The sequence below is a fragment of the Lutra lutra genome, chromosome 5 (genome assembly GCF_902655055.1).
Source record: "Lutra lutra chromosome 5, mLutLut1.2, whole genome shotgun sequence".
NCBI classification, from domain to species: domain Eukaryota; kingdom Metazoa; phylum Chordata; class Mammalia; order Carnivora; family Mustelidae; genus Lutra; species Lutra lutra.
Window position 1 is genome coordinate 43705309 of NC_062282.1, and position 12231 is coordinate 43717539.

The window sequence follows — 12231 nt, forward strand, 5'->3', positions numbered from 1 at the left end:
CTATTGGTGAATAAGCCAGAAAATATAAAGTGCTTTACAAATTCACCTCCTTCTGAGCCAAAGATGAGGGTGAGGTGAAGAACCCTCCTCTAATTCAGTCAGTTCTGGCCCAAAGCTGCCATACCTCCAGAATGGGTGACCAGAAGCTTGGACTACTGCTCTTTCCTTTCCCAGAAAAGCACAAAGGAACAGAAGCCCCCCCCGCCACTTTCACCCCAGGGATCCCATTTATCCCTATCAGGGTCTACAGGTTTCTGCCATAGATATCAATCCTATGGAATGAGTTGGAATTTAGAGGAGGAGATCATGGTACATTGGAATGAGCCACAGATTCTGAGTCCAGAGAGCTGGCATTTGGTCCAGGCCACCAGTGCACAGTGACCTTGAGCACATTCCTTCATATCTGATCCCAAGGGATTGGACTGGATGGTGGCCTCACCTAATGGAGTGTTTAGGTCTACCACCCTATTCCATTAATTCCAGAGACTAAGGGCCTCTGGCTATACTGACCCATCTCTTCGCCTGACCATGTCCTCTTAATGATGGACTCATTGTCGGAGTGGGAAGGGACCACAGCTGGTGGGAGTCTGGGAGGCACACTGCAGACCACTGGCCGCTGCTTAGAGCTGGGTCCAAAAGTGACCAGTTCATTTGGAACTGAGGTCTTGCTGGGCTCCAGTTGGTTCAGATTGTTGCAGGAGCTGGTGCTCAGTGGGTTGAGCTCGATGGAAGGCATAGTTTGGGTGTCAACACCAACACTCCTGGCCAGGAGGTCTGGGTCCTCCATGGCCACGGGCTTGTGGGACTTGCAACGGCGGCAATAGAAGAGGAGCCCGACAGTGCTTAAAATGATAACCAGCAGGGCCACTATGATGATCAGAATCTCCTGTTGTCCCCAGTCACCCCTTGTGATCTCAGGGGTGACTAGGCAGTGTCCTTCTGAGCAGCCCCTTGCTTCCATTTCACACCTGCAGAGAGAGAGAAATAGGGGATTGAGTCATTATACTTCCCTTTCCATGTCCCCTCTCACAAAGATTTATGGACCCCTGGGCTCAAGCCTACCTTCCCCAATTTTCAACCAAAAGAAAAGAGAAGAAAATGGATGGTAACGATCACACAGATCAACATCAGAGCTCTCCATCTTCCACCAGGAAGGTGTGGGAGTCAGCTACAACTTCATTGATGACCATTTGGAATCTAGGCTCTGGGCACATCCATGATTTCCCATTCATGTGATCTAGGCATTGGATATACCCTCCACCACTGAGGTGAGATTTACAACCACGTACTGTGGTAGGAGCAGCCAACATACCCAGCTGTCCTCAGCAATATTGTCAGAGTCCCAGACAGAAGTCAGCAGCACGCAGCTGTGGCAGCTGGGCGCCACTGTTGCCCACTGTTCTTCAGGAGGTCACAGGAACCCAGTTGGTCTTGCACAAACCTTCCATCGGACAACTGTTCAGAGCGAGCACTTGGAATTGTATGACCTCCCAGGTCACTGCCAGCTTGGCGTGCCATGGTATAAGGCTCCTAGGAGGTTCCGTGGCCAGTTTCATCCACTTTCGAGGGATATTAAGAAAGGCTCCCTTCATTCTACTTGAGTCCCAGTGTCTACAGTTTCACCACCAACACTTTATTCTCTTGGGTTAGACATCGTCCTCCCCAAGTTCCTCTTTTAAAATGCAAACACCACCACTTTCAGCCAGGAAGTATCCTGCCAACACATCTCCTGCCGAGCGAGGTGTGCAGTGGGGCCAGAAATGCCAGGTGCTGAGAGAAAGGACTTGGGTCACAAACACATGGTGGGGGGCCCTTTGGACAAGCCCTTTCTTTCTCTGGGCCTCAGTTTCCCCATGTGTAAAGTGAGTGGGTGGACTGCATCATTGGCTCTCTTATGCACATGCTGACAACAAGGGGATCTCTTGGGAGCTTGTTATAGATAGAATCCCAGGCCTCATTCCTTGGAGATTCTGATATAGTCGGTCCAGAAATCTGTATTTTCCACAAGTGTCCCTGATAATTTTTAAAAAGACTCCCAAACTGGGGAGCCCTAAAACCAGATAATTAGCAAAACTCTTTGCTTCTAGGATTCTAGGGATCTAAGGATTCTTGCAGTCCTCCAGACTAGCATAATACAAGGCACAGGTAGCTTGCGGTGGGGTTCAGCACAGCAGTGTTTGTACCTAGGGGAGTCATTGTCCTCAGGCCACTCTCCAGGAAGTCACCACCCAGTGCCAGAGAATAAGAACTTCAGCCATTTTCTGACTTCAGCAAAGATGGGAAATGCCTGAGGAGCGGATTAGAAGTGTAGATTCCTGGAGCCCAGCCTAATGAGTCTGATTCAGTACGTCCAGAAGAAGACTAGAGAAATCACTGAGAACCCTCTTTCCCTGCATGTTCTGATGCAGGTGGCTGGAGGGAGAAGCCTTGGCACGTAGAAAAGACCAAGAAGCCAGGTCACTGGAGCACTCAGCTCCTGGTCTCTCATGGGCAGGAATGCGGAGGTCATTTCCTAATGGTCCCAAACCCAGGATGAGGAGCCAAAGGCAAGTCGCTCCCGTGCTTACCTGTCTCCCATATAAGGGTGAGGGCAGTTACAGGAGACACCTTCAGGGGATGAGATGCAAGTGCCACCTTCCAGGCAGGGTATTGAAGTACAGTTCTCCCTTCTTTGTTCACAGTGCCTGCCCGAGAACTGTGGGGGACACTTGCAGACATAGCCTGGGAAGGAGGGCAGGGGGAAAAGAGTCAGGCTACAGGCTGAGAGGCCCTCCAGGACAGGCGGTGGGGGGTGGGGGCTCGGCGTGTCTGCAGATCTGCATATCCATGTTCAGTTAGTGAGTGCCTCCTATGACAAGCACTGTGCAGGGCACTGATGCCCGGAACGTGATCCCGGCCTCAAACAACCTATAGGCTACAGAGAACAGGCCCATAAAGAAAAGTAGGCATCCTAGACAGCACTCAGTAAGTGCGAGTCACCGTGCTAACCATCTGCACATATCAGCCCATTGGAGCCTCATGCCAGCTCTGAAATTGGTTACTGTTACCCTCATCAGGGAACAGGTACAAGTTGATGGCAAGTGAGGAGATGAGGCACAAAGAATACATGACATTTGCTCAAGGTCATCCAGCAAGTTAGTGGGAAATTTGGGATTCAAACCTATAGAACCAACTGTGTATAGTATCAGTATATTAGTAATTATCATAAAATGACAGAGCCTGGCGAGCCAAGGGGGTGAAGGGGCTACCGGGCCAGGGAGGTGAGACGGGCCGGAGCATCCCTATGAACCAGATGCAGGAATTAGGAATTAGGACTCTTAACAGCAAGGGGGAAGCCACTGCAAGTTTCCAAGCAGGAAAGTGATACACTCAGACCTGCTCTGTATAAAGGTCACTCTGGTGCCCTGCTGGAAAGCACAGGTGGAGGGAGAGAAGGTAGAGAACGGGGAGGCAGCTGACCCAAGGGGGAGAGATGACAGCTGCCTGGTAGTGCGGATAGATAGAAGTGATCAGATATTCTGCAGATGGAAACAGACAGTACTATTATCCAGGCAAAAATGAGAAAATGGGATAATGCCAAGTGTTGACAGAGATACCAGATCCTCCTGCATTGCTGGTAGAAGGGCAGCTGCTGTGGCCAGGCTGAAGAGCAATTTGGCCCTAGTTAGTCAAAATAATGATTCACATCCTCCGGGTATGTGAATTCCATCCCTGGGTGTGGGGTGTGTGTGTGTGTGTGTGTGTGTGTGTGTGTGTGTGAAGTTCTCATAGAGGTTCGTAAGAAGAATGTATGAGGATATTCACGCAGCCGTGTTGCTGGAGAGGGTTGTTGAAGCCACCAGGGTGTTCGTTGCTAGCTAAGTAGAGAGGGAAGATGTGAGTGCAGGTACACACACTGGGGCATGGAGCCACAAGAAAAGCAATGAATATGAATTGTGGCAGTGTGGATGGAAAACTAAAAAATATATGTATCACATATAGTTAGAAATCCAAGCATGTGTAAAACCAGTGATATATATTTTGCAAGAACTCATTTAAAAACTTTAGATGTGGGGCACCTGGGTGGCTCAGTGGGTCAAAGCCTCTGCCTTCGGCTCAGGTCATGATCTCAGGGTCCTGGGATCGAGCCCCACATCGGGTTCTCTGCTCAGTGGGGAGCCTGCTTCCCCCACCCCCCCGCCTGCCTCTCTGCCTACTTGTGATCTCTGTCTGTCAAATAAATAAATAACTTAAAAAAAAAAATCTTTAGATGTTTGCCTGTGGGTTTGGGGTTGGGGGAGAGGCAGCTAAGTACACAGTAAAGAGGAATATAAAAGAGAAACCTGGCATGGACCGAATGTAACACTAAGGTGTGTGATGAAATTGACCCGTGGCACCAGAGGTCCCTGTTCATGCCGACCCCCATCCAAACAAGTAGAAAGAAAGTCAGTCCTTTGTTGAGGGAGAACAAAGACTCTTGGCTTCCCTTAGTGTAAACCTAGTAGATTACTCACAAGATAGTAAGGGGAAGAGAGAGATATCTGGCATCAGGGGAGGAGTGCTCCACTGAGATCTGTACCCCAAATGCACCTCTCTCACTTAACAGCCTTGTGACCTTGGGTGAGTTTCTTCATCCATCTGGGCAGCCCTTACATAGCCCAGCAGTTTCCTGTCACATGAAATGAAGCCATTGACAGCTTTTTTTCAACCTTTCTCTCCCTCATGGGGCTGTGCTGAAGGAATATACTTTGTAAACTCTCCAGTGATATATGATTGCTAGTTCAATGTGCGGGGGTCTTCTGAAGAGCCTCCTGGGATAAGCCCTGGAGTCGTTTCCAGCCCTTACCTGCCCCGCGGGTCTGTGAGCACTTGCCGCCATTCAGACATGGGTTTTGGCGGCAGTCATTTCTGTGTGAGCAGCACTGGGTGAGGGCCTGCCTCTCTTGCAACCCTGATGACTTCTTGCCATGGACCAGCAGCTCCAGCGCCTCTCCGTTGATCACAACCGCATCCAGGCAGCCTTCAAAACCCTGGGACACAACTGGGGAAGAATGCAAGAGAACAAGGCCACCCAGAAAGAGGTCTCCTTCGGGCCTGAGACCCTGGCAGTTCTCTGGGAGCACAAGGGAGGCATTGCCTGAGCTGTCAACCAATAGGCGAATGGAAGCGTCTATCTCCTCCACCACAATGGAGTGCCACTCTTGGTCATTCACGTGGAGCCAGGAGGAAAGATTTCCATAGAAACCACCCGGGCAGTGGTATTCCAGCTGGAGCACTCCATCAGCCAGCTGCAAAGATAACCCAGATGGCCATCAGCAAAGCTAAGAAGTCCTTATAAAAAAGTAGTGCTAACAGACTACCAGTGCAAAGAATGTTGGTTGATTTTCATGGGTGGGAGAAGTAGTTCTGGGGGATTTTCAAGGCTGTTTTAAACATTGTCTTTGTAGAGCATAAAAGCTGTTCTGTCTATGGTCTCATTTAGCCCTTACCATATTCCATGGCGTGATTTGAGCAGGGATGGCATCTCCATTTCACAGATGAGGAAACTGATGCCCAGAGAAGCCTTGCTGTCTGAGACTGTCTCTTTTGGATTCTTCTCTGTAGGCCTCTCCCATGTTCTGTGCTCCTCAAGTTGGCCCTCAAGGACACCAAAAACCCCCTCACTCCCACTCTCTTATTCAGCAGTTCTGCAGTTCTCAAAGTGGGTCTCTAAGACCTTTCCAGGGAACCCGCAAGGGGAAACCATTTTTATAATAATCCTAAAACATTATTTGCCTTTTCTACTCTCATTCTCTCACAAATATGCAGTGATTTCCAGACATGGCTATCACAACAGATGAACACAGAAGTAGATATGAAACTCCAGCCATCTACTATAAAGCCATATGTAAGAGAGATGTGCAAAAAATGTAAAACAGTGCCACTCTTCTTTTTTCTTAATTTTGGAAAATGTAATTATTGTTCACAGTAATATGGTATTTATGTCAACATGTAATATGTTTCTTGCTATTTTTAAATGAATTAATAAAGATTTTAACACTTCTCAGTTTTAATTTCTAGTACTGAAAATATTACTAGCTCTAACCCACATGAACAGAACTTCCCTAGGATCTTTAATTATTTTTAAGAGTGTGAAAAAGTCCTGAAATCAAGAAGTCTGAGAACAACTGGGTTATATCATTTTGGTTTACCTAAACCCAAGAGGTAGGGCTGCTGTGGTCAGTCTGGGTTGTGTAGAGCCTTCTCTGGGTGAAATTTGAAAATGCAATCCAGTGTTTTACAGAAGTTAGCCATTTGTACATCACTTCCCCAATTTTTGCCCTGGTTGAATACTACCTATACAGATATTTACTTTAAAGGAAATTTACTATTATTACAGTTTGTAGACTCAAAACATTGTCCTTAAATCTCTCCTTTCACTTAGCCAGGACCACAAATCCATTGGTCCAACCAACTTTTCATTGTCTCTCAACCTCTGGAAGGTTCTCACCTCCTCCTTATCCAGCTTAAATTACATAGCCAAACTCCTGTCCTCTCCTACGTGGTAGAACTCACTTGGCAAACCACACAAATCTGGCAAAATCCAATTCTCCCTACTGTATGTGAGCATCATTGAGCTGAACATAGCTGAAGAAAAACACACAACCTTACTTATTGATCTCCCTTTAATTTCATGACTGCAAGTTTCAAATGAGCCCTTCATCGTGCCTAATTATGCTATCTTCCTCGGTTTACTCTCCCAGATGACTATTTTCACAACCTCTCTCTCCTCGAAACCCTGATGCTCCCCTCCCCATCCTCGCTCTCACCAGTCGGGTGAGGACTTGCAGGCACTCTTACCATCACCTCTATCCACCTTGGTGGAAGCCAGTCTCTCCATTCATGCACTTGGTCCCACCCCCCCTTAGCTCCTCAAAGACTAGTTTCCATTGACTCTCCTTTCTTTTCCCTACATCTTTGTTTGTTCATTCTCTATTGTACCATTCCAGTCATCACACAAACATGCTGTTATTACTCTAATCTTTTAAAAAAGTTTTCTTGAACCCACTTCTCTCACCAGAGATCACCTTCTTTCTTTGCTTCCTCTTTGCATCAAAATTCCAACCCACCCACCATGATACTGAAACCACTGGTGTCAGGGTATTTAGTGACTGCAGTGTTCCTAAGTCCAGTGATTAATATCACCCATCTCACTCATCTCTCAGCAGCATGTTATCAGCTGGTGACTCTTTCCTTCGTGATACATGTTCTTCATTCAGCTTCCTGGATACGGTACTCTTGGTTTTCCTCCAACATCACTGGTTGCACATTTTTAGTCTCCTTTTTTGGATCCTTCTCTTCCCCCAGACATCTCAATTTGGAGTATCACAAGGATGAATCCTTGGTCTACTCTTTTTTCAATCTACACTTCCTGGTGATCTCATCCAGTTTGACGGCTTTCAATACTAAGTATATGCTGAAGGCGCCCAGATCTTCATCTCTATCCAAGACTTTTCTCACAGACACTAGACTTGTTTATCTAGCTCCACTTGGAAGTCTAGTAGGCATCTCAAACTTACATCTCAGAACTGAACTTTTGATCTTCCCCAAACCTGCTCTACCCATATTCTTCCCCAAGTCTGTTGGCAGCAACTCTATTCCAATTACTCAGGCCCAAATCTTACCCCTTGCTTTCTCTCCCAGCCCTCATTCAATTCATCAGGAAGTCCTCTTGGTTTTACGTTCAAAAATCTATCTAGACTGTCAACTCTTCTTCCCAGTTCACTGTCATTACCCTGATCTAGACCACTACCATCTCTCACCTGAACTGTCACAGTACCCTCTTGGGTGGGTCTCTGCTTTTATCTTTGTTTCTCTAAACTTGTTTATCAACACAGAAGCCATCAGGACCCTTTTAAAAATGTCACATCATGTCAGTTCTCTGCTCAAACTTTCTCATGCCCTCCATTTTGCTCAGAATAAAAGCTGAAGTCCTTCAATGGCCTATGAGAACTTCATGGATACTCCCTCAGCCCACTGTATCGCTGACCCCAAATCCTACTACTACTGTCTCCCTTGCTTACTTTACTCAGGCCATATACACATCTGTTCTTAAATCTGTGTTCTGTGTTCTTAAATCTGTGAAACATTCCCCTACCAAAATGTTTTTCCATTGCTATTCCCTCTACCTAGAATGCTACCTAATTCCCTTACCCCCTTTATATTATGGTTTAGTTACCAACTCAGTGAAGACTTCCCTGATCACCTTACTTAAAATTGCAACTTCCCATAGTCCTAAACCCCCTTAACCCTTTTTTTGGTTGTTAAAGCCAAAGCATTTATCACATTTGGACAAACTAAAATTTTCTGAGCTATTATGTTTATGTTTATTGTCAGTCTTCCCCTGTAGGGTGAAAGCTCTCAGAGGGATTTTTGTCTTATTCACTGATGAGACCCAAGTGTCTAGAACAGTGCCTGTTACTTAGCAGATGCTCGACAAATATTTATTGAATAATTAATTTCTAAATAGCTGCCAAAGTCTGTTTGTTCTTTGTCAAAGTGAGAGATTGGCTTTTGTGTTGGAGGCATTAAAGTCAGGCAGGCAAACTAAGATATTCTACAAGATGTGGGGGCGCCTGGGTGGCTCAGTTTGTTGGGCAACTGCCTTCAGCTCAGGTCATGATTCTGGAGTCCTGGGATCGAGTCCCACATCGGGCTCCCTGCTCAGCAGGGAGTCTGCTTCTCCCACTGACCTCTCTCCTCTCATGCTCTCTCTCTCTCAAATAATAAAATTTAAAAAAAAAAAAGATATTCTACAAGATGTAATCAGAAGGACTGAAAGACCATGAGAAAGGAAATTCCTTTTTCTTCCATGTGATTCCATGTAACTTAATGCCAGGTTTGTAGTCTTGAGCACCCTAGTGGTAGCCAGCCTCCCACCCATCTTGGAAAACACTGGTTTGTTACTCAGCAAAAGTGATAAAACAAAACAAAACAAACCCACCATGACTAGGTGGCCTCCATTTCTCCCTCTATCTTCAGAGGCTCTCTCTCTCCTCCCACAGAGCAGCCCAACTTGTCTTTGGCTATGTATCTCCAGGTGGGAGGCTTGGGCATCACAACTGCAAAGTCTTGTGCCTTAAACTAATAGTCAGACCAGCATCCCTGAAAACCACGCAGGGTTTTCTCTGCCAACAATTGGGCTTCGTAGCTATTCCTCAAGCTGTCCCCACCTCCCTCTCCTGGCACGCCCACATGAAATCTCTCAAGCTGGCAGTACCTTACCTTCAGGGAGACATACACTGTCTCATTGCTGAACAGGAGAACAGCCTGCGACTGGAGTGTTTTCAGGCGGAAACGGATGTGCCAGTTCTGTGCCTCCGGAAGACTGTACCGCCCAAAGCTTTGTCCGCTGAATCTTGTGGCAGTACCTGGAGAAGCAAGCAGAGATGTCAGCTCCACATGACGAGGTCCCCCACAGAGTCCTTGAACTGACTCTGTCTCATTCAACCCTTGGGTGACATTGTTCACATCTTATAGAAGTGAGGCTTCTTGGTGAGTCAGGGTCGGGGGGAGTTACCTGTCCAGGATCCTGCAGCCAGACAGAGGCCATTCCCCTGCACACCTTCTTTTGTCCCCAGAGACCCTTGCCTTGGGTCTCAGGAACTATGAGCTCAAACCACCGAGAAAGCAAGAATCAAGCCATAAATGCTACCAATGAAATGTGTGGAAATCAAAATTTCTATCCTACATAGTTTCTGTGTTATTTCTGACATCCCTGGGCGGGGAGAAGGAGGCAGAATTGGAGAGGATTTTGCATATATGTGTGATTTCAGGAATACCATGAAGGTGCTTTGCCTCAAGATCTCCCCTTTGTCATTAGGACTGTAACTGTTTGAGCAGCTCATAACCAGACACATCGCTGCTGAGAGGTCGAGAGCCACTGCGACCGAGGAAGGGGATGCAGAATTCTGTGAAGTCCTGTGTGTGCATCCCCCCATAGCAACTGCTAGCACATAGTTGCAGAGTCAGGAGGCTCCACTTCAACTTGACTTTCTCCAGCTCATTTGACCATGGGACCCTCTTATGGGGACCACCTCTTCCAAGCCCTAGGAAATAGCATTCTGCCGGCCGCCTTGGAGAATTCTGTGTTATATGTATATTAAGCACTATCCTCCCCAGAAGGGAGTCCAGTAGTTAAATCCCTAAAACCTCAGTGTGAATAAGCTTATCAGTCATCAGGCAAGGGGAGGAGCTGCTTAGGGCCCCAGATACCCTAGACTGTTGAAGAGAGGGAACAAAAGCCAAGAGGAGAAAGAAGAACCAGGAAGCCTGAGGCACATGGGATTTCAAGATCCGGAGGCTGTCCATCATCTAAAACTCTCTGCTGCAGGCAATTCTGTTGTAGGTCGTTACTGGATGGGAGGCTGAAGATGATCTAGATCATCTAGGAATTCCCAGACCTTGCTGAAGATCAGCTGGAGAGAACTTTAAAATACAGAATGCCAGGCTCTATCCTCAGAGAGTAAGACTCACTAGTTCCTGAGGCACATGAGAAGCTGCATTTTAAAAATCTCCCCATGATGGGTGTATTGACTAGAAGAGAGACTAAGAGGGGCTCCTGGGAAGCTGGGCATGTAATGATCCTGGCTGTAAGTTCCAGTTACACGGTTGTATTTGGTTCGTAAAAACCGTGGCACATAGACCTTTCTGTATGCCGCATTTCATTTCACCAAAATGTTTCTAAAAACAACAAATCACCCCTCCGAGTGATTCCAACGATCAGCAAGCCAACCTCTGGTACTTCTCAAAGGGCAGCCCTTGGACTACCTGCTTCCAAATTGCCTGAGGTGCTAATGCCAATTCCAAGGAGAGAGAGATGGAGAGAGAAACCAAGAAACAGACTTAACTACAGAGAGCAAACTAATGGTGTACCAGAGGGGAGTGGATGGGGGATGGGTGAAATGGGTGAAGGGGATTGAGCACACTTATTGTGATGAGCTCTGAACAATGTACAGAATTGCTGAATTGCTGTATTGTACACCTGAAACTTATACAACACTTTATGCTAACTATATTGGAATTAAAATAAAAACTTCATAGAAAATGTCAATTCTAGGCCTCACCCAAGACCTTCTAAATAATACACCTGGACGTGACCCCTAGGAGTGGGTCTCTTAAAACCACACTCCCCAGGGGCACCTGGGTGGCTCAGTGGGTTAAGCCTCTACCTTAGGCTCGATGTGGGATCGAGCCCCGCATCGGTCTCTCTCCTCAGTGGGGAGCCTGCTTCCCCCTCTCTCTGCCTGCCTCTGCCTACTTGTGATCTCTGTCTGTAAAATCTTTTTAAAAAATAAAAAAATAAAACCACACTCCCCAGGTGATGTTGCACAAGCATGAATTTTTAGAACCTCTGCTGTCTGGTGCCGGGTGACCAAGAGAGAACCTTCGACCATCATGGCTTTCCTTGCAGGCAACTCTGGAGCAAGAGACACAGAAAGGAAGCGCTCCCCCACCCCCCACCCTGCCCCATAAACACACACACAGCCAAGAGTAGCTCACCCAGCCTAAATACCGTGGGACCTGGAGAAAGTCCACCAATCTTTAGAGAAAGAATTTCCCTAATGCAAACGGGGGACCCATAAAGGGTAGACCAGGCCAGGCAAGGGGCGATGGTGAACTGGAGACTTTTGCCGATGCTCCTGAGCTGGTCAAGGGCATGGATTCTTGATGCCAGGGGTGCTGGGGTGAGTCCACAGGAAGAAACTGACTTCCTGTAGATCTTAGTGTAGAGCTCAGCCTTTAGAGTGGGACACACAGGTATTTAGACCACCAGCCCCTCACAGGAGGCCATGAAATTTCAGGTGAACTAATATAATCCCCATCCCTCAGTTTCAACGGTAGTTGGAACTAATGCCCCTGCTTCGTAGGATGTTGGTGACAATCAGTTTCGGTAACATATACAGCATCCGGCACATGGCAGAGTCCATCTAGCAACAACTGCTACCATGTGAATGACAGCCATCATGGACATTGTGTTTACGGACCAGACAAAAGTTAAGTGCTTTTGTATCTATTGAGTAATTTACTTCCCAAACCAACTCTAGAAAGCAGATGATAATATTTTCATTATTTTATAGATGAGAATCTACAGCTCTGAGAACTTAGTAACCCACTCCAAGTTACACAGCTAGTAAGAGAGGGAGCTGGAGTTAAAATCTGAGCTGTCTTGAGGTTATAACCACCAGGCGGTAGTAGTAATAGTAATACTAT

At 46.8% G+C, this 12231-nt stretch overlaps 1 protein-coding gene across 3 annotated transcripts in view; it reads right to left on the reverse strand.

The window, feature by feature from the left end:
* The window catches only part of FAT2 (FAT atypical cadherin 2), a 78280-nt gene that overhangs the window by 1100 nt on the left and 64949 nt on the right, over positions 1-12231 (reverse strand). For 2 of the 3 annotated variants that reach the window (XM_047729603.1, XM_047729604.1), the window contains exons 20-23: positions 9244-9389; positions 4826-5267; positions 2568-2721; positions 511-968 (exon numbers count right to left, since the gene is read on the reverse strand). In XM_047729603.1, the coding sequence (XP_047585559.1) occupies positions 511-968; positions 2568-2721; positions 4826-5267; positions 9244-9389 (1200 nt within the window). Of the gene's footprint in view, positions 1-510; positions 969-1312; positions 2722-4825; positions 5268-9243; positions 9390-12231 lie in introns of those variants that run through there. The other variant, XR_007127406.1, reaches the window with a different exon arrangement.